This window comes from Eleginops maclovinus, chromosome 4 (genome assembly GCF_036324505.1).
Source record: "Eleginops maclovinus isolate JMC-PN-2008 ecotype Puerto Natales chromosome 4, JC_Emac_rtc_rv5, whole genome shotgun sequence".
In the NCBI taxonomy this organism is placed as follows: Eukaryota; Metazoa; Chordata; class Actinopteri; order Perciformes; family Eleginopidae; genus Eleginops; species Eleginops maclovinus.
In genome coordinates, this window is record NC_086352.1 from 22,986,150 (window position 1) to 23,007,143 (window position 20,994).

The 20,994-nt window shown below is 43.3% G+C and overlaps 1 protein-coding gene across 14 annotated transcripts in view; it reads right to left on the reverse strand.

The window, feature by feature from the left end:
• Positions 1-20,994, reverse strand: part of dmxl2 (Dmx-like 2) — a 34,732-nt gene that overhangs the window by 5,633 nt on the left and 8,105 nt on the right. Inside the window, exons 7-46 of one of the 14 annotated variants that reach the window (XM_063881310.1) lie at positions 20,808-20,980; positions 20,175-20,355; positions 19,892-20,072; positions 19,273-19,491; positions 18,913-19,184; positions 17,725-17,988; positions 17,278-17,507; positions 16,914-17,116; positions 16,277-16,398; positions 15,730-15,819; positions 15,489-15,597; positions 15,288-15,407; positions 14,922-15,149; positions 14,399-14,685; positions 13,702-13,874; positions 12,952-13,606; positions 12,528-12,848; positions 12,323-12,442; positions 11,801-11,936; positions 10,529-10,639; positions 10,203-10,372; positions 9,478-9,575; positions 9,214-9,379; positions 8,555-8,819; positions 8,228-8,430; positions 7,657-8,055; positions 6,919-7,101; positions 6,526-6,822; positions 6,228-6,419; positions 6,033-6,109; positions 5,675-5,805; positions 4,923-5,168; positions 4,423-4,605; positions 4,021-4,104; positions 2,054-2,244; positions 1,780-1,913; positions 1,600-1,685; positions 1,278-1,479; positions 683-800; positions 3-68 (exon numbers count right to left, since the gene is read on the reverse strand). In XM_063881310.1, coding sequence (XP_063737380.1) covers positions 3-68; positions 683-800; positions 1,278-1,479; positions 1,600-1,685; positions 1,780-1,913; positions 2,054-2,244; positions 4,021-4,104; positions 4,423-4,605; positions 4,923-5,168; positions 5,675-5,805; positions 6,033-6,109; positions 6,228-6,419; positions 6,526-6,822; positions 6,919-7,101; positions 7,657-8,055; positions 8,228-8,430; positions 8,555-8,819; positions 9,214-9,379; positions 9,478-9,575; positions 10,203-10,372; positions 10,529-10,639; positions 11,801-11,936; positions 12,323-12,442; positions 12,528-12,848; positions 12,952-13,606; positions 13,702-13,874; positions 14,399-14,685; positions 14,922-15,149; positions 15,288-15,407; positions 15,489-15,597; positions 15,730-15,819; positions 16,277-16,398; positions 16,914-17,116; positions 17,278-17,507; positions 17,725-17,988; positions 18,913-19,184; positions 19,273-19,491; positions 19,892-20,072; positions 20,175-20,355; positions 20,808-20,980 — 7,686 coding nt within the window. Of the gene's footprint in view, positions 1-2; positions 69-682; positions 801-1,277; positions 1,480-1,599; positions 1,686-1,779; positions 1,914-2,053; positions 2,245-4,020; positions 4,105-4,422; positions 4,606-4,922; positions 5,169-5,674; positions 5,806-6,032; positions 6,110-6,227; positions 6,420-6,525; positions 6,823-6,918; positions 7,102-7,656; positions 8,056-8,227; positions 8,431-8,554; positions 8,820-9,213; positions 9,380-9,477; positions 9,576-10,202; positions 10,373-10,528; positions 10,640-11,800; positions 11,937-12,322; positions 12,443-12,527; positions 12,849-12,951; positions 13,607-13,701; positions 13,875-14,398; positions 14,686-14,921; positions 15,150-15,287; positions 15,408-15,488; positions 15,598-15,729; positions 15,820-16,276; positions 16,399-16,913; positions 17,120-17,277; positions 17,508-17,724; positions 17,989-18,912; positions 19,185-19,272; positions 19,492-19,891; positions 20,073-20,174; positions 20,356-20,807; positions 20,981-20,994 lie in introns of all 14 variants that reach the window. The other 13 variants (XM_063881311.1, XM_063881309.1, XM_063881314.1 and 10 more) reach the window with 13 other exon arrangements.

The following is a 20,994-nucleotide window of genomic DNA, read 5'->3' on the forward strand; positions in this document are numbered from 1 at the left end:
ACCTTATAGGGACTGCTAGCTCCTGCTATGCAGTTTGGGCTTAAACGGTCCATATGGTTATCTACAGACTACACAACACACACAGAGGCAATATGGACACACAACACACCAACACGGCACAACACAAAATACATGCACAAACATGGAATGAAAAGAAAACGTAAAAATGTTGACAGGATCTCTGATGTATACATGCTGATAAAATGGAACTCTAAACATAGATCACCTAATTAGCATGGAGCTACAGGCATGTAGCATGAAGAATGGAGAAAAGTACTACAGATCTAAGGGCTTCACTTTAATTTTAAGCAATCAGGTTTTGTAATAATAAGAAACTTAGCATCCAGGACCATAATCCCAGGAATGTTGGTCCAATGTTCACTGGCAACTACAGTAGCAGTCTGTAATGCAATATTAGACGATAATAAATAGATCCAGACATCACAGTAAGCAGTGAACTGTCGCATACTTTATTTAAGATGAAGGAGAAAACGCAATGATAATGGTAATATGAAGGATTGAGATACATGGGTAAACCCCTAGGTATCACAGGGAGAAGTGAATAATGTAAACTAACATGACTTGTGAAATAAAACCATGATGGGTAAAATCATCAAAGCTAATGAAAACTGAACTAAAAAACAAGCAGACATTTTTTTTTATATGCAATAGGGCTGCTGACCTCACACTGCTTCCTTTTTTTAGTAAAGATGTAACGGATCAAAGTCTCCTGAAGAACTTCCTGTTTGACCAGGAAATGCCAAAGACGTCGGGCTGGAAAGGACTGTTGGTTCTTTGTCCTGCGAAAAAAATAGGTACAAAAATAAATAGGTCCCATATGAGTGTATCCACTATGTCATGGTTAATTTTCATCAGAGGGAATACAATATGATGTCATACGGCATACATATCATGAAAGGTGTTAGTGAGTATTATTGATATGAAAAGGTAAAATACAGTAAAAAACTTTTCACTTCAGCTTTATTATCCAATATGATTCTAACTAGTTAGAACCAATTTTTGTGGGCTGTACTGTAGACACGTTGATCACTTGTGACGGCATGTGTCTCGCTGCATCATCTAGGCTCCTGAGCTGCACTAAAGTCATTATGAAATATGAGTTAGTTCGTGTTAGTACTGCAGTGAAGTTACTACTAGGTAACGGACGAGAAATGTTAATGTAAAATGAAATGTGTGTGTTGTTAACACTTACCCAGCCCTAGTGTGTGTGCACTTATGAATATATTTTTGTATAATGCGTATGATTTAATGCTCACTTGAAGGGTGTGTTGTCTGGCTCCAGCATGGCCTTGTGTCGGAGTATGGCGGGGCCCCCTCCTGCACTGAGGTCAGTAGGATAAGTGTTGATGTAGTTGGGGGGCGGGGCATCAAACTTGTTCATTCGCTCCAGCAGTAGCTGCTCCCAATTCTCTAAAGTCTTCAACACAGCGTTGCTGAGAGGGGAGGTGACTGGCAGGTCTGTGACACAATCACAATCATTGGTTTATTGATGTTTGTAAAACATAGTAACTCATTACAGTCGCATTGTTCTGTATATTACATTTAAGTATTTATTTAGGAGCAAAGCTGACTGTGTACCTGTGAAGTCGAGGCCTGTGAGTGGGAGGAAGTTCTTGACGTTATGATGAGCCAGCTTCACCATTACCAGGCGGATCAGAGCCCAGCTACATATCACACAGACAGACAACAGAACGTTTAAAGTCTAAAAGCAAAGGATACATATTAGGCATCAGAGAAACAACAGAGGATGAGCTCTACCTGTAGGAGTTAGGGTCAGAGTGCTCTGTTATCTGAGTGTCAGAAAGAAATGCATCGTCATCATCTTCGTCATCTTCAGCGCCACTTTCGTCTGAGTCACACAGAGCGTTGCTGTCTGACAGTGGCAGGAAGGGCTAATAATGATGAAATAGAAAAAGCTAATGAAAAAGGCAGATAACCAAGAGTGATGGCGGAATATATTTTAAATAGCCCGTAGAGTATGAGTCACAGGTCTCATTAGTGTATTTCACATATGTAGAATGATATGCATTACCTTGGCCACAAAGTAGTCCCACATGCTCAGCTCGGGTGGAATAAACTTCTCCCTGTAGGCGGGTCTCTCTGTGGGCACAGGAGGGGGGGTCGCTGGCGTCTCCTTCACAGGGCGTCCAGGAACGAGCATCCTCATGTTGAACCTACGTCTGTATCGGTCCCCATCCTCTGCAGCAGGTTGAGGGGGAGCAACTAGGGAAGGAGGACAACGAAGAGATGGTATCTTTCAAACACAATAAACTCTGAAAAGGTCAATTTGCAGCAGCATTCAGTATGCTGCAGTTTTGTACGAATGATGAAGATTAGCTGAGACTCAGCATAATTTTAAAGCCAAAAGAAGGTCAAGAAATTGACCTGGAGAAGGAGAATTACACCCTACACAGAGCGCTGTACACCCTTTTAATCACAACAGAGCTGGAATATGAAATTAAAGTCATAATGAGTAGGATTCTCGTAAATAATAAGTGTATTTAAAAAGAATCAGTCTAAATTATGCTTTAGGACCCACTAGCAGAGTATGACGGTGTCTGTAGCAGCAGAAAATACGCCCTCTGTCTGTATTCCCTATTTTTTTTAGTTTGGTACATTTCTAGAGAAAAGTTTGAATGATGGGATCATGTTCAATATCATAAGGATGCAAAAACAAGATTTAATGTGGAGTTTTCGTTCATCCCTTGGTGAACACCTGAAGACTTTTTGAATAGAGGAGTAGGGGGAAACTTTGAATGTTGTGCGAACACCAACGAAAATTCTACTTAGAAAGATAGTTGATATCTTACAGTCCAAACAATTGGCTTTCACTTTAAATGTCCATGGCCTTTCCTCTGTCCTGGCTGGAAAAGTTTCTTTTCCCTTTTTAAAGAGCCAGGCCTGTTTTTTTTTTTTGGCACGTTGCAAAACACACAGTTGGCTTCCTATGAGAAGATAGTCTCTCTATTTAAAACTGTTTAATTGGATCAGAATTGCATAGTTCACTTTAAACATCAATCCTGTCTCAAAACTAAACTATCTCTATCTTTAATTTCTCTGACTTTGATGAGACATAGCACACAAAAGAAAACTGATACAGTAGGAAAAGAGATTCAAATGCAAAAGTACAAATGTGAGGATCGAAGCACAGGTCAAGACACACTAGATTGTGCACAAACCTGCCCCATTATCCTGGGTGACTATCTCACCAGACAAAACAAGACACAAACCAGAGGAGACAGTGCAGTTAGACATACGGATACTACACAGACCATTACATAATCCAATCAGTGAATATTTGATTAAGAGCGTGGCACAAAAAACACAAAAATCATATCAAACGACAATAGCAAAGTTGTGGCGCAGTCATGTGCTAAGCTTTTTTTGTTGTACCCACAGCACTCGAGAGGCAAACACGATGAGATTTTTTTTTTTTATGATGTTAATTGAAACATGATAAGGACATCTGTTTATGGCTGTGTGTTTGAGACATGCATGTCAGTTTGCAGGGGCACTCAAAAGGGTGTTTTAGCATTTGGAAAGAGATTTTTATCAACAGGCTGGCATTTAAGATCCCCTTAAGCAGCTCTTCAAAAGGCTCTTGGCTTTGGTGAGCGCTATCTCAGACTCTACAGTGATATTGAGTGTAAATGCCAGCCCTTGTCTTCTTCCCCCACAAACACAATGTGAGCACAAACTACTTTAGCCTAATGAATATGAATGAACAGTGTCAAGTTCAGTCGACAGACGCTACTCAGAATGGCTCAATTTCTAGAGATCTAGAAATCGGACACAGACAAACTGAAACTGAATCAAGACACACAAAAGCTACTATTACTCTATAATTTAGTTAATACCTCTACTATAAACAACTACATACAGTAATGCTAGTCAATTAATGTTACTATTAGACGTTGAATGCTAGAAATGGAACAAAACGGAACTAGTGATGCAGCTCCCGCCCTACAGTAGCATGTCTAGTAACCTCTCGAGGTGTACCTGGTTTAGACTCAGAGTCAGATTTAGTCTGAGAGGGCTGCTCAGCCTTGGCCTCTGAACACTCCTTGCTAGGCCCAGCTGTTGCTTTGATGGAACAAAAGGAATGACACAATGAGATGAGCATTGAGGATGTTACAACATGTACATGCAATACAACACACACAGACACACAGACAGACACACACACACACACACCTGTTGGCTTATCATAACACTGAACACAGATGACATTGTGTGTATAGCACTAGTGAGCTGTGTTTTTTATTATGAGCATTCAGCAGTAGCTGCACGAGAGAGAGAGAGTGGGGTAAGTCAAGCATCTGCAACAATGCAAACCTGTACAATAACCATGCACTGCAATCCTGCAAACCAGCACTGCAATCCACCAGCCCAGTTACTCACAGCTGGCCTTAGTTGCTGGTGCCACAGTGCCCCACCCCTCTCCCCTTGAAACGGGAGGAAGGGGTCGTTTGGGGCGCTGGGTGTCAGTAGGGATGGGGTTGGGGTTAGGGGTGAGGCTGCTCTGCTCAGGTCTTCCTGCCTCTTGAGAGTCCTCTGGCCTGGCTGCCTCAAAATCAGCTGGCACTGGGACACAGGGCAGAGGGCAAACTAGCACAAGACACTACACAGCAGGAGCAGCATCTTAGGAGCATCAACAGGACAGGACTGGGTGTATTTATGGGACTGTGCAGACAGGTCTGAGGAAATGGAAGCATTGCCTCAGGTCAGAGATAAGTCAGGATGAAGAAAGTCAACACATGGATTAAAGGAGGACATTGGCAAGAAGAGAGTATAAGGACAGGGACAGAATAAAAAGACTAGGGAGGAAGACAAATGACAGTTGATAATGGAGACAAAAGGTATTAGTAGTAGACAAAATATGAATAAAATCATATCTCTACCTGGTGGGGCCTCGGGCCTCTTTGGCTTAATAACGAGTTTGGCCCCTCCCCCAAACACAGCAGCCCACATGCGGTTGTTGAGCGGATGCGCTGCCAGGCGGAACAGTTCGTTGCTGCTGTGAGTGCCCAGGCCGTGAATGAGCAGTGCCAGATAGACAGCCATGACCCCTTCACACAGCAGCACGTTGAGCCTCGGCTGGTCCTCCTCTCTGGCAGACGTCAACAGAGAAATCAGGGACGACACACCTGCAGAGAGAGGACACACATGCACACAACGAGGCATTTTCATGGAATATCAACACGTTATAAAAAAGGCGTCCATATCAGAGCAAAACACTATCTCTGCAAAATATAAAACACATTTATGAAACATTTGCATGATGGCGTGATCAGTCTGTCTTTTCGTTTCCATCCCAGAGGCCATGAAGCTCCTATTATAGAACACCATCTGCCTCTCTGCATAAACACAGACTGCCTGCTTTGCTCTGCCCTTCCTCTCCCTCTGCTTCTCCTATTCTCCCTTCATTATGTCTCTGATGCCAACACATTTCCTTTATATGTATTTTGAGAGGATTCTGGCACTTATTTAACTTGCCTTCAATCTCATTAAAACAACCTTTGTGAGTATTAGGACCAAAATCCAAAGGAAGTTGTTGTTATTTTTTTGTTGTAGATATGCCTGCTTATATTCTGCCTGTACTACAGAGTCTTACTAAATATAACCCCAAAGTGGTAAAGCAAGGTCTTGTTACCTGGCCACTGTGCAGGAGCAGAGTTGGGAGTTACATGTTCTTCAATGCTTTCTGTGCGGAGTCGTTTCCTCTCACTGAGCAGCAGGCCCTGGTACACCATCCCCGTAAACTGGTTGGCCTCCGCCTGGCTGCTGCAAAGCCAACAACAGGAAGGTAAACCGTGAGTCGCAAACAAACAAGGCATAAACAGTATATTGAGCATTTTTTTCAACACAGAAATTAGCTTTCTTTCCGTAAATAAGATTATCTCATGGTAGTGTCTCCTGTCTCAGCCAGTCAGGGTGTTGTCAAGAGAAAATATTCCAACATGTTTAACTTCTAGTTTAATTTTAAATTAGAGGGTCTTTGATAAAGTTACCTGTAGCTGTGGCTGTCACACAGTGCTTGATAGATGCAGGCAGACAGAGAAGCTGCTAGCGTGTGCAGAGTATTCACCTGAAGAGGAAAGACAGACACATTTAAGTTATTAAACCGCAAAACAAACATCAGATAACAAGGCTGCAGACTGTAAATATAGTCTACAAAAAAGACAGATGTTTATTTGAAGCCTGACCCGATCATCCATGATGTCAGGATGCGGCGGGGTCTCCAAGAGGGTGACGGTGTGGAGGATGTCGTGAATGTGGTTGCTGAGGTGGAGAACTGGATTGGCTATGACCGTCTTGGTGGCAGCAATGCAGGCTGAGAGCAGAGGCAGTGTTGTGGGCAGAGGCAGAGGAGACTGCAGCTGCTTCACTGTGGTCTCCTACAGAGGGACGGGATTAGATTTGTTTTTTTAAAGAGAGATCACTTTACATTAATCTACGAGAAGAAAAAATAACATGCATGTGTTGATGTGTTTGTTTGTGTACCTGCTGGCTCTCCTGCAGAAGGAAGAGAAGCTCCATGCGGACAGAGGTGACTCCTCCTCCTTTGGCTCCATGAAGGCTACAGTAGGAGAGAAACACCCTCAGCAGGGCCTGGTTCTTCCTCAGCCACGCTTTACGCCTCTCAGAGTGCTGCTGCTTGGCCTGAAGGCGGCGGCGCTCCATCTGGTGACGCTCGTAGGCCCCGGCCTCTGTACGATCTAGGGCGTCGTCTGGTATGTCCACTGATGCTGTACGCTCTCTCCAGCCCTCCACATCTAATTCTTCCTCCTTTCCCTCCACCTATGTGTTCACAGAATTGATGTTGAATAATTAAAGTTAGTTTATATATACGTTAAATCCAATATAAAGCGTATATGTAATTATCTCAAACTAAACCTTGTAGTTGCAGATCGTATGCATGGCTGCTATCTCCTTCTCCAGCCAACTGTAGAGCTGAAAGCGGAGCTTCCCTCCATCCACCTCGAAGCCTGTGGCTAGCGTACGCAGCTCTGTCATCAGGATCTTCAGACAGGCCCGGAACTTCAGCTGCTCCGCAATCACGTCCACCTCCGACTCCCCCTGAGAAACATGACGGTGAGTTATAGAAAAGGGGGCCACACTCTGCGGACTGGCTGACTTTAAGAAGATGTCTTTTTTTTATAAACCCAGTGAGGCAAGTGAATTCCATTAAGAACTTTTTTAGAAGAATACTTTAAGATGGATTACAGGGCTAAACAGTAACTGTGGCAAAGATTGGGGTCTTACTGCAGTTTGGTCTTTTAACACATTTGAACTCCTCCAGGATTATGCCAGTTCAGCTACCTGTGTCTGAGATTTAAAATCCAATTTTGTTTAATTTAAAAGCAAAAACTTTGGTTGTGAAAGAGACAATGTCCCTGAATCCCAGTTCAGTCAGCAAAGACACTGTCCAAGGCCAGCGCATGTCCTCACATGACACAAACAAACAGTCTTTGTGTTTGTTGTTGTATGAGATACAATCAAAATGTATTTTTGTTATTTTCTTCTAGGGTATTTTTATAGTAGAGAATATTAAATGTTTTGGGTGAGTATGATCATGATATCCTTTAACATTCAAGTGTTTCTTATAATGGAATCCACTTAGATTATTGATACCTGTGAGTCGTCTCTCTGCAGTTTAGGGCCGCCAATCTCTGAGCCTCCGCCCACTTTAATCTCAGCCTCTGGCTTCTTCATGGTCAGACCGTCATCATCATCATCATCATCATCATCTTCATCATCTTCTTTGTCTGCCCCCCAGTCCAGCTTCAGGTCATCTTCATCCATCTTGACCAAAGGCTGGCTCCAGTCTAACACACTATCATTTCCACCCCAGGCATCGGCCGGGGCTGCAGGGGAGCCCCAGTCCACGCCACCCTGGGTCCCATTTTCAAGAGGTTGGGTGGAGTTTACATTGGCTTTGGATGAAGCTTTGCTGTTAGGCGAAGAGCTGGATTTCTTAGTAACTTTGGGAATCTTGGAAAGCACTTCCAGAGCCAGAACTGGACAGCCCACCTACAAAATAATTAGATATGGTTAAATCGATGTCTAAATGCTTTTTCACATAACATTTGCACATTTTCTTATGCATTTGTAATGAACATGTCTGTAAAACAACCACAACAGCAGAGCAAGATTAAAGAAAAAAATGCATTAGATGGAGTGGCTCTGTAATTGATGAGCCCACCTTGAAGTGTGCATTGGCAGTCGTGAAGAACAGTTTGCGCTCTATAAGGTTGATCTCATCTGCGCTGCTCTTCTCAACACTGAGGCCCACAGTCGCTGCGGTGCCTTCTGGAATTGCTAAGTGTCGACGGATGATCAAAGGGTGTGTCCTCAGGTAGTTATAGAAACTGAACACCACCGGGTTGCAAGCTTTCACCATCACATCTAACACAGAGGGATGACAGAAAGAAAAGTCTCTTTAGCATAGCCTACAAAGCAGAAGAAGAACATAATAAAAGGTTTGAGTGGATCAAGCTGTTTGATAATGTCATGTGTGCAGCCAACTGACCAGGGTTCTCATCATCGTCTTTGGGGGTTCGTTCCAACAGTGTGTCCAGAGCTCGAGTGTAATCTTTTATGATCCAGTAGGCTATGCTGCGGAGGAATGGGTCGGGGTGCAGCCTGGAACAGTGGTAACCACTACCGTCCCTGTTACAGCCCAGGACCTTCTCATACAGGAGGCCTTGGCAGGTAGAAGAATTCTCAAAGTCAGCCTCATACAGCCTTGCTACGATCATGGCTAACTGGATGTCCTCCATCTTCTCCATCAACACCTACACAACATGGAAGGTTAAAGGAGAGGTGAGACTGGTTAAAACTGCAGTTGTAAGAACATATAAACAAGTTAGCTTTAAAGCAGATTTATGGATTTTGGGGACGTTATACCCACGACAACAAATACATGGAGTCGAAGAACAGCTGATACTTTTTTCGGCTGTCTTTTTATCGGTTTATTATGACTGTGTGATATGAAATCCAGACCATGGAAAAATACGAGGGCCTTTTATGCATGTTATCAGTGTAATTTAGACTCTCTTGTGATTTAAAGGTTGCAAAATAAACAACTCTCTATTAACAGATATCCACGTGTGGAGCAGACTCAACAGAACAAAGCTGTCTGTGTTATTTGTGTGGCTTTGAGTGCGCACATGTGTGTGTTTTGCACACCTCTATGGCATCTTTGAGTGATCCAGCCAGTAAGAAAAAGGCAGCGGACTGTTCAAAGCGCTGCTTTCCCAACAGGGAGAAGGCATTTTTCAGGGCTGCCTTTCGCCAGCGGTCTTCACTGAAGTTATTCTTGAAGAACTGAGTCATCTTGTCATCATGCTGAGACCTGAAAGAATAAAACCATCAGTTTTGTGTGAAACATTATTGAAATTAAACAGTAACTCAATTCAAGAAGTAATAATGTGTGCAGAAACAATGCATTACCTGAAGAGCCCCCAGAGGACAGCTTTCTTCTTCATGGCCAAGAAGAACAGAGCAGCATCTAAAGGGTCGTTGTTTCTCTGGAATGCAGCTTTACCTATCTGAAACACACAAACAACACAGAAATCAATAGTCCCACTTTCCCTTATTTGCTGAAAGGATGTTAAGTGTATTTGAAAGACATCGAAACACTCCTGTTAGCTACACCTATGTAACTGCTGTTAGAGACCTATGTACAATTAGGCTTTGATATGCATTGCTCTTCAGAATAATCTAAGGTGCATTTACAACTATATACTTTACACTGGTTAGTACAGACTGCTTCCTGTCGGATCTAATACTTGTCACTGCTTTAACATTTTGCAGTCAGTGGAGCTTTGATCGCTGAACTACAGGGGGCCTACAGATGACAGGAACACTTGATCTGACATTTTTTATTTCACATCCAAAACTTGCATTTCTTCATTTTGTTGAGACATTCTGGTGAATGGCCAATGGCAATGTTCTGGCTGACTGCATTATACTGTTAGGTGTCATGTTTCTTTTTAAAAGGATGTATTATATTCCCAGAAGTACATGTTTTTGTTTACAAACCAGAGAGCAGAACGTTCTGAAAGTGGTCTGAAATGTTGTCCTGTGGAGTCTATATTTCATTTTCCAGCCATCTGTTGCATCACTTTCATAGTGTTAGAAGCTGAAATGTTGTGTGAATCCGTCTGGCAATGTACCTTCTCCACCATTTTCCGCAGGGTGTTGATGTTGCGTATCCACCAACCCGCTCCAACAGCTCTGAGCTCAGACCACTGCGGGTCTCCTCTCTGCATGGCTGGGATCATGTTCAGCTGCTCTTCTTCTGCCTCTGAGTGGAAGGCCCATGCAAAGTGGCATGTTGACAGGCCTGCCAGAGGTAGATGGGGAGGGAAAGAGCATGAAGTCTGAATTTTGTTGCCAAAATTAAATAAACCCGAATATATTTATTCTATTAACACCAACTTTGACATAATAGGTGGTATATGACTGTGACAGCCGCAGTATAATGAGCAGTGTGGTTTACCCTGGTGGAGCAGCTGCATGCGGTAGAGGGGGGGCAGGGAGGTGAGCAGGCAGGTGTGAAGACGCATGGCCAGCAGGTACCGCAGTCCACACTCATCGAGAGCCTCTCCACCTACACACACACCACACCAGGGAGCTGTCAGCTTTGTCATTGTTATTCCACAGACTCTATTCAAATTGGCAGACTCAAAGCAAAGCCCTTTGAAACTCCAGTATCACTTCAGTTCACGCATCCTGCCAGAGTCTATGTCTATTGTCCCTGAACCAGCTTACCCTCTCTGTGCTTACTTAGCCCTGGAACAACTTAGACATGGAACAACCTGCTAATGTCTTCCTCTGAAAAGACTAAATAAAAAGGACTGAAAATTTTTATAAAAAAGACAATGATAATGGAAAGTGCAGTGTGAGTGTATGCACAGCTAAAGAGGAACAGTATAGGCATTGTTGTTTCTGTGATTAAAACATTGATGGCTGGAGATTAACTTTATCTATAAACACAGGATAAACAGAAATTATACTTTGCTTTTATGTCTCTAACTTTTACACAACTGTCATACAATCTCTTAGCAAGGGTAACAATTAATGGAAAGCTAGACATTAAGGCGTCCAAAATGCTGAATTACATAACAAACCTGTTCTGCAAGTATAAGTGCATAGTGAATCGAAAGAATAGAACGCAACATACACACCACTTGTTTTGTATCCTTTGTGGCGCAGGGAATAAATCCCCTAAAAATCTTATTTTAGAGAGAAAAATGTTATTCCTGCACACAATTTGCTCAAGACATATCAACAATCAAACTGTATTGTTTCTATTTCTTGAGAAAGGTCCCTTGTGACAGGATTATGCTAATAAATAAAAGTGTGTGTGGGAATAAAGTTTTTTCTCTGAAATTGCATCATGTATTTTACATATTTAGTATAATAGTTTTCTTGTAACTTGTCCTTCCTGTCAGAAGAGAGTCTAAGGACGGCTACAGAATAAAGACCCTGGAGCTGCTCTGTCTATTGCTAAAGGATACTTCAATGGAAGGATTCTTGCACATGAGAAAACTCCCAAAGGTTACAGGATGTAAAACTGGATATTAACACATGAAAATGGCATAACAACTCAAAAATGAAATTATTTAAAAATAACAGTTGTGTGGACAATAAAGAAAAGAGAAGAGGTCAGCCGTCCCCAACCCCAGCACACCTTGGTGCAGTAGGTTATATTTACTGTGTTATTAAATGAGCTGTACCTATCACAGATATAGGTAGCATATATGCTGACCTGTGTACTTCTGATCAGTGGAGCTGGTGACCTCAGCACTAGTGGTTGCAACAGTATCAGCCAAGGCCACCAAGAACATCTGCTCCAGTCTGGTCAGTCCCGGGAGGCTGGAGTGCATGAGGTGACTGGACAGTACCTGGACACACAAAGGAAGAGAGAAGAGAGGCTTATTGATGATGTAGTACGGATGACATTTACAATGTGAGCCATTACTCCACATTTTGTTTAATATATTACAGCCTTAATATTGACCTATTGTGGACCTTAAACGTTCAATACAATACTCTCACATCCACGTCGAGAGAATATTACTGTGATATAACCAGATTAGCATGCGTAGGTTAGGTTTATTACCATGTGCTCTCTACTTCTTCTATTACACTCTTCCTTAGCAACCCAATACAATGCAATGCAATACAACAGAAGGCTGAACATATTTACCTATGGATGTTATCAGAAATATTCTAACCATCAGTGAAGTTGTTTTTTTAATCATATCTCCTTCTAATAAAATAGCAATACCTGAGCATGCTCCGGTCCAAAGTAGGTAGGTCCATATTGAGAGAGGTTGATGACTCGAGACTTTTTCTCTGGTTTGTCCACGGCAAAGTTCACGAAATCGTCTGTGGTGACCGTTTGCATCTGTTTACACAGAAGAAAAGGAGTCAAATTGATTAGTGGACTAAAGCTTTAATAACTGAATCAGAGCTCTCCTCACTCTACCAACCTGAAAGAGGTCTGAATACTGGTCTTCTGCGGACTTCTGGGACCCCTCACCGTCGCCCCCCTTAGCAGCTTCTTCCGCTCCCTTGTACGAGGTGTCCAGGTCAGCCAACATGAGGGAGTACAGGGGCAAGGGAGGGATGGAGTTGATCTCTGTGTAGTCCCTCCCCCCATCGCGGCCAGCCACTATAGTGTCTTTTGCTGTGCTGCCGGTCACACTGATGGTCCGGGATAGATGTCTCCTTGATCCGCCCTCACCTGCCTCCACATCCCTCACCACTGCGACTTCCCCAGCAATACACTTCACCAGGTGAGCGAGGATGGCCTGTGGCACAGAGTATCAATGGGTTGTTAGTCTAAGCCAGTTCAACTTGAAATCAACATTCAGCATATTTTGGTGTCACTAAATGAGGCAGAAACAGACTCACCTTGGCACGGCGAACCTTGCCCAGGTCCATGAGCTCTAGCAGCTGGGTGGGATGGTACTGGGGTAGAGTCGGAGAAAGGGAGTGAGCTGCTTCAAACAGTCCACCTTCCTGAAGTCCTGCTGGGGCACGAAGCGCCTCATCCACTGCAGCAGCTCCTGCGGCACTCCCTTCAAACACACTCTTAGATCTGGCTCTCCCTTCAAAGACCGAGGAGGTTTGACCACCGGCAATGTCTGCAGATGATAGGTTGCCCTCCTCTCCATCCCCAGGCTTCTTGTCCTGATGCCACTGGGCATACACGTGCATCTCACAGTCCATGCCTACCACCAGGATGCCGTCCCTCACCCAGGACAGGGAAACTGGCAGAGATGGTGTGCCGTCCACGGACGACAGGAGGTCCACGGACCGAAGCAGGATCCAGCGTGAGCGGATGCCCTGCTTGATACTGCCCCCAAGAGGAAGGGTGATGACAGCTACTCCTTCCTTGCTGCTAGTCGGCTCATTGACGACGCCGGAGATACGTCCGTACATGAGGATGTTGGATCCAACTCCCACAGTGAGGATGTGAGACCCGTCCTCCTTCGAAAGCCAGTCCAAGTGTACGTAGTGCTTAATGTTGGGGGAGGTGTGGTCTCTGCTCATGTACAGGTCAGACCTGGCATAGATATAGAGGCGTTATTACCTTTTAATATACTGGTACACATACAAAGGCTGACAGAATATTGAACAAACGAGCAGTGCCTTGCTTACCTGCTGTAGACAAATAGGTTTGAGTCCACACTGACTCTTGGATCCAGGGTTGAAGAGGGTCTGGTAAAGTCATCCAGGTGAAGGGTTTGCTCTAAAACCCACTCTGAGCCTCCAGTAGATTCACACTCATAGATGGACACGTGCATGGAGAAGTCCTCTCCAGAACCCTGCAGCTGAGGACAAGAAGAGAGCTTTTTAAAAAGGTCTGATTTCTGAGAAAATGAAATCTGAAGACACTGGACATCTGGTTAACCAAGCCTGTTCATAGAATTCAATTCAAGTGTTCAATAACATCCAGCTCAACACTTCAAATACTGCAGCAACCGGATATGCAATGAGATCCTCAGATAGTCAGGTTTTATCATTTCCTTTTCAATAATGGCTAATGACAACTAGCACACATTTAAACGCACTGTGGTGTATAATGATAATGTATTTTTATGTTATCTAATTCCCACATCACCGTTCTACGCTCCACATAAACACCTATTCATATGCTAATATATGGAATTGGTATCTATTTTTAGATGATTCAGGCTATAACGTGAATTTGTGTTTATTCCCTGTATTACCATTTTTATTGCCCTTTTTTTTATCCTCAAGGTGAAAGCCATAGCTAAATTAATTCCCAGGTCTCTATAGGTTTTTGGTAAACTACACCTTAAACCAATTATAAAGCCAAATGCAAGTTTCCTACCTGTCCTGGTCGTGGTTTTTTAAAGGCCATGGCCAACCTGCCGATGTAGGAGCAGGACACAGCAACAGGACGCCCAGGAACACACACAGCACTGTTGTTGTCTTCCTCTTCTTTCATCAGAGCCCAGGGCTCCCAGCGGTACGTACGGGTGTCCCGATCATCCTCGCTGTACCCCTCATCACCCTCCACAGCACAGCGCCAGAAGCGGACCCGAGAGTCAGAGCAGGTGGTGACAATGAGGTACGGAGCGAGGCATACAGGGTAGATAGAAGAGGAACTCAGATGACCTGGAAAGGGGCGGCAGAGACATGTGAAAATATGTTCTACATTTATTGCATGAACCTGAGTTCTTGAATTTTACATCATATATGGCGAATAGATTTTTTTCTAACCAAATTGTCAACATTTTTGCACCATGTAGCCTAGTCAACATTGGAACCAAAAGAGGGGTTTTACACATTGCTTATTCAACAATAACATGGTGAGGGAGTTATTTGTTTTACAACTGTGTGCCCATCCTAACCTGCAGAGGGGGTCGCCCTGGTTACCTCCACCCCGTGGGGAAGGTCGAGCCGCTTGCTGTACACCAGCTTGGAGCTCAGGATGAGTTTGCTGGCTGATTGCAGGTTGGCTGTAGAGGATGAGCGGGGCAGGGGTCTGATAGGTGAGGTCTCCGGAGAAGAGTCAGGATTCACACTTTGATTGGGAACCATCAGCTGGCTCTGGAAGCTGAAATCTGGGCTCGCCTCATCTGCAGACAGAGACATAGGAGTATTGAAGCTGGTCTACTAATTAGTTATTCAATTCATGTGTTTATGCTAGTAAATATATCTAGAAATCTCTCTCTATCTATCTAGAAAGCCCTCAGCTGTGTGTACCCTACACTTACCAACACAGGCCTGCACAGACTTGAGGTGCAGGTGCCACATTTGCAGGACAGAGTTCCTGTTCAGATCCTTTTCTATCACCACCAGGAAGAACTTCTCAGAGAATGGGGCAGGTTGGTAATCTGGACATAGTAGACATTACATTAACAATTTCTAATGACAATCAGGTTTGAAGACAATTTAAGTTTGACAGTGTGCTTTACCTTCACCGGGTGGAAAGGCCGTTGTGAATGCTTCTGTCTCTTTCTGAGGCTTGTAACCTAGAATGAAGTCCTCTTGAAAGACATGCAGCAGCTGGGTATTGGCGCCACACTGGATGCACATGAGAAAAGCACAAAACATGATACTACATCTATAAATCAGAAGGTTTCAGGATTTTAAGCCCTGAATTTCTGTACAACACTGATCTAAGGCGGGTGTTAAAAACACAGATGAGCTGCTAACCTGGTTTGTTATCACATCCAACTCGATGATACATCCAGGCCTGGCAGTGGACTGCTGGCTGACAATGTTGAACACTTCGCCCACCAGTTTCTAAAGAGACACACGCATAGAGATGATCAACTATCCATTTAGTCGATTTGATTGCACTAAAGTGGTGACAAACATTGCACATTAGATTTTGAAGTACAGGGTATTGTAGGCTAAAGGTTGTTCTGAAGGAACAGAAAAAGACATTGTTTGCTTGTGTTGTGGTAACATTAATAAATAAAAGGCAGCATCAAAAGGAATGGAAACCACAAGAAGAAATAATATGGTAATGATCTATTTAGATCAGCTTTGTGATGTTTTATGGCTAATGTGCACCCAATACAGGACCTCCTTCCTGGTCCTTGATGAAGAAAGGCATTACGAGCTGCGTGTGGAACACGACGACTCAGACACATAAAATTCAAATAAAAGGGAGACTCCTTATAAATGATTACATCCAAAGAAGCAAAAACATTAGTGTTTGTTTTGGGTGCAGGTATGAGTGTATGTGTCTACTCACAGACGTTTCAGGGTCTGACAGCTCATCCAGAAGTTTTCTGGCGTCCACCACAGCTTGATAGAGACGCAGGTTTTTACCATCTGATGCCACGAAGCAGGCGCTGGCACTGTTACAGTAAGATCCTGAGGGACACAACACAAAGTTAGTTTGAATGTGCTGTTCCACAAAATATTTAATATTCTGTAGTTGAAAGTTGGATGATGTGCCTACATCAATAAATACATTTTCCAACTTAAACAAAATTACTTCAAAGATGAAGTCCCTTCCTCAGGCAGCAGAGAGCCACGATAAAGAGAAACTAGATCTATGTTGGATCTTAATTAAAACAATTATATACTGTTGCTTTTGAGGCAGTCATGATCGTTTTTATATGTACATACAAAGCTGTCTTTAATTTACTTAAGCATAGCATTGAATGTATTCACTCAGTAGTCTTAATGCAGTTATACACTGTTGATGCATTTGACACATTTTTGTCATGACAAAAAGAGAACTAAATAACAAAAACAAAAGACCAGATGATTCAGCATTGGTTAAACTTCCCCTTTTACAATGACTTGTTCTTGTTAATTATTACTCAATAAAAAATACTGGGGTTAAAATGTACATCCCTATTTACGGTGTATGTTGTGTTTACCAAGTACAGAGCTGGGCACTAGTGTTGGTAGCCAAGCAACATTGCTAAACGCAGAGGTGTGCAGAGAGTTGATACGGGCCAGTTCAGAGACCCCTCCAGTGCAGGACAGGGGTCCAATGTGGTCCACCCTCCACAGGATAAGCTCACTGTAGATGGCGTTGGGGTCATGGAAGGTCCTTGTAGCTGCATTACGCAGCTGCTTCCTGCTAATGGAAAAGTAAAGCATAATGAGAGCTCATTATTCCCTAAAAAACATTTGACAATGTGTTGCAATAAGCAGCATTTATGGTATTCCAACCATGTTTATCTTATTTATTCTTCTTATCTCACTTCCTCTTTCAATGCCTTCCAAATTGTACTATACCTGGGAAGTCCCTTTGGTATTGGAAAGGTGGGAGGCTGCTCTCCCTCCAGGCTGCCAGGGGCTGAAGGAGGGGTGAGCAGGGCGTTATGGTGAGAGGAGGTCAGCAGCAGTGGCAGCACTGTGTGGCAGGCTTGGTCGTTCAGATGGAAACGGTGCCCGCAGTACCGGAACTTGTGTGATACGGTCAGTACGTCGGAGTAGGCAGAGCGCTCAGCAAATGTCACTGCCCACTGTAGATAAAAGGGAAGCGCAAACGTTAGAGAGGGCTCCAACGGCAGAAAACACACAAACATGCAAGTACAATACTTGGTTTAGAGTTATAGGAGTTAAAGGAATACATAAAGTTTTTAGGGAACACCTTTCAGTTATGAAAACATGCATACATTGTCCCTGACAGCAACAAAACCAGAGCTTGGGATGCACCCTTTCTTACTCATAATCTTTTACCTGATTGAGAGATCCATCCACATGCTTGGAGACCATCATGACCGCAGGGCTGATTCCAGGGCAGGGGTTGGGAGAAGAGACCAGTGCGGACGATCCCAGGCCACCCGATGCGGAAGCAGAGTGGGGGACACGTTGAACCATCCTCCCCGGCTCGCCTGCACTCTCCCCCTCATGTATAGTGCAGGCGTACATCAGGATGTTTTTACTCAGTGAGTTGGCATCACCTGTAGGAAATGCCACTGGAATACGGGAAGAGAAGGACACCTAATGGGAGAGATGGAGGGACAGTCCTTTAGCAACTAGCGATTCATAACAATTTAGCAACAACATTTTAATGTTTTCAAATACACAGCTTATTGTATATAACATACATACTCACTTTCTACAGTATATATGGACTATATACGTGTGCACAGCATTATAAAGACCATAAAGACAGATAGTTTTGTGCATGCATACAGTTCTTTATCGTTGGTGTAATGGTCTGTAAATTTAAGTGTGAACGTATTTGTAATAGCTATAATAAAGCACATCAAATTCCAATCCTATCTTTACTTCTCTGTACTGTATTTTATCACCCTCAGCCGGCTGATATTGCAGCGCTGCTCTAATTAAGGACAGCCGGCTCTACACTGCAAACATCTCACTCCATATCCAAAGGAAAATAGAATGTGTGAATGTGAAAGAGCAATTCTGAGTTGAAATATTTAGCTTGGCAAGTTCTGGCATCTCTATTGTCTCTCTTTAGCAGAAAGCACAACATATATACAGCATTAAGGTAGTAGCTTCTAAGTTTTAGTTGTTGGATTATTGTAGATTCATTAAGTTAAATGTTATACAGACACAACATGTGTGTGTATATATAAAAAAAAAAATATTAATAAGGAAAGATAGGAGAACTGTTTTATGAATCATGCAAAAGCTGTAAAAGCCTCCATGCAGAGAGGCGGGCAGTGTCTCTCCTCCGTAAAAAAAGTCTTACATAAGGCGGGGGGAGTGCTGAGTCACCTTACATTTGAGACAATGTTAAACTACAGATACTCACTGCTCCAATGCGAGTATGAGTAAAATAGCAACTGATTCACTATTTCATTTTCAAAATAAGAATTATTCTTAAAAGTTGTTTCTCATTTGCAGATGAATATTACAAGCAGGTGTGTGTTGCATCCTGCCTGATTTTCTGCTCACCTGAACCTGTCTGAAGATGCCCTGGTTGAATTCATCCAAGTACTTCACATGCCAAACCAGGAAGGATCCATCAGTAGGGTGGATGGTGAACAACATGTCTGGGCTCTTGTTCCACTCTGTGATCAGAGTCTCCATCCTCCTCTCCAGCAGCATGGAGGGCAAAGGCATGCTGGAGCTGGATCCGGGGGATGACGCCTTGGTGCTTCCCTGCTCCCCTGTCTCACCCTCCTCCCCTTGCTCGGAAGACGCTTTGTCGGACATCTCGTCTAGGTCTATACAATAAGAACACAATATGCTTTGACAACATGATGTTTTATATATGAAATGTGTGTTAAGTACATATGTGTTTGAGGGTCTTACCAAAGTCAAACTTCATAGGGGATCCTTCAGGGTCCAGGGGGTCCTCAGTAGTCTGGTCCAACTGCTGTTCAGATAACTTACGGAGCTGCAGCATAAAGAGGTCCATGGAGGAGGTGAAGCTGAGGTCCTTATTGTTGAGCCAGTGAACGACGAAGCCTCCACCACCACTACCATCGTCTGGGTTAAACACTGCGGATTCAGCCAGCACCGCTGGGATATCTGACAGAGAAAGAGGATGGTAGGTAACATGATGTTATGTTTTCAAGGTTTTGAACCTAAAACACACACACACACACAAACACACACACACACACACACACACACACACACACACACACACACACACACACACACACAAATATAAGGTAACTGTAAGCAAGACTTACATTCATCTTAAAATGATCAACATGCAGGATCTCTGCAAATAACTAATGCAGTCTCAAGTCATATCGATATTACATTTTTAAAATATTTTTATTATTATAGTTTTACAGGTGAATTAATTAAAAACTAGAACTTTATAGAAGACCCTGTTGGGGTCAATAGTGCAAAAAAGTATAGATCTGTAATAAATAAATATATAAAATGCTTCTGAGCCAGTTCAAACAAAGACTCTCACCTGTGTTTGGGTTAATACTGGCTGAGATATGGAAGTGACACAGGGCATTGGCGTGCTGAGCGATGTGGCGGTGACTGTGTGCGTCCTGCGTGCCGAGCTGAGAGGGCAGCAGCTCACTGTGAGCCACCAGAGCAGACGAGCGTCGCCGGCCGCGGCGCAGATGCTTCAGGTGATGGATTGACTGATTAAGCAAGGAACAGGTATAAAGAGGACAAGTCAAGTCAAGAATCACAAATCTTAGTTTCATTTTACAAACTATTTCTGGCCAGATATGACTGCATACCTCCAAAGCATGCTGGATCTTGTCCCTGTTGCCTGCCAGGCCTGGCAGGCTGGAGCTGAAGGAGTGTGTGTTCTCAGAGATCTGTCCGCCAAGCAGGCTGTCTTCTGGTAGCAGCGTCTCAGACCACAGCCTACACACGCCATCCTCGCAGGATGTCAGCAGCACATTGCACACTGAACCCCTAGGAAACAACAGAAAAATGCAACAAATACAAAATCAGTAATGAATATTTTGAATGACAGCTTAGTGAAAAGTGAAATTATACCAGTGTACCAACCAAACAAAGACTACGTCTCACTGCTTCCACCACTGATTCAACACTTTTCGTTTAGACTTACACTTAAATCAGCATGCAAGCTATTTCAATACTGGGATGAAGGTAGGTTTTAATAAATATTCAATGCAATTTTAAACTTTCAAATGTGCACTAACAAAATAAGTTTATTATAGACAATGTTGTCAATATTAGCATTGTACACGGCACAGAATTGAACCACCATATAACAAACAACTCAAAAGATGTGAAAACCCTCTCTAATTGAAAAATGTAGTGATCAACAGAGATAAAAAATAAATAAAACTGAACATGTCACCGGCAACTCTGACCATGTGATTGTGTGTGTGCTTTCTTACTTGGGCATGTACTTGCTGGTCTTCCTCCAAGACATGCCGGTGACCATGCGGGGATGTGCCAGGTAAACAAAGGAGAAGTGAACAGGAGGAGGTTTTTTATCCGAGTGGTCTTGAACCACCACTGCAGAACGCCAGCCCGTGGTGGGATACCACACCTTAAGTAAACAGTCATCCTGCGTATTGAAAC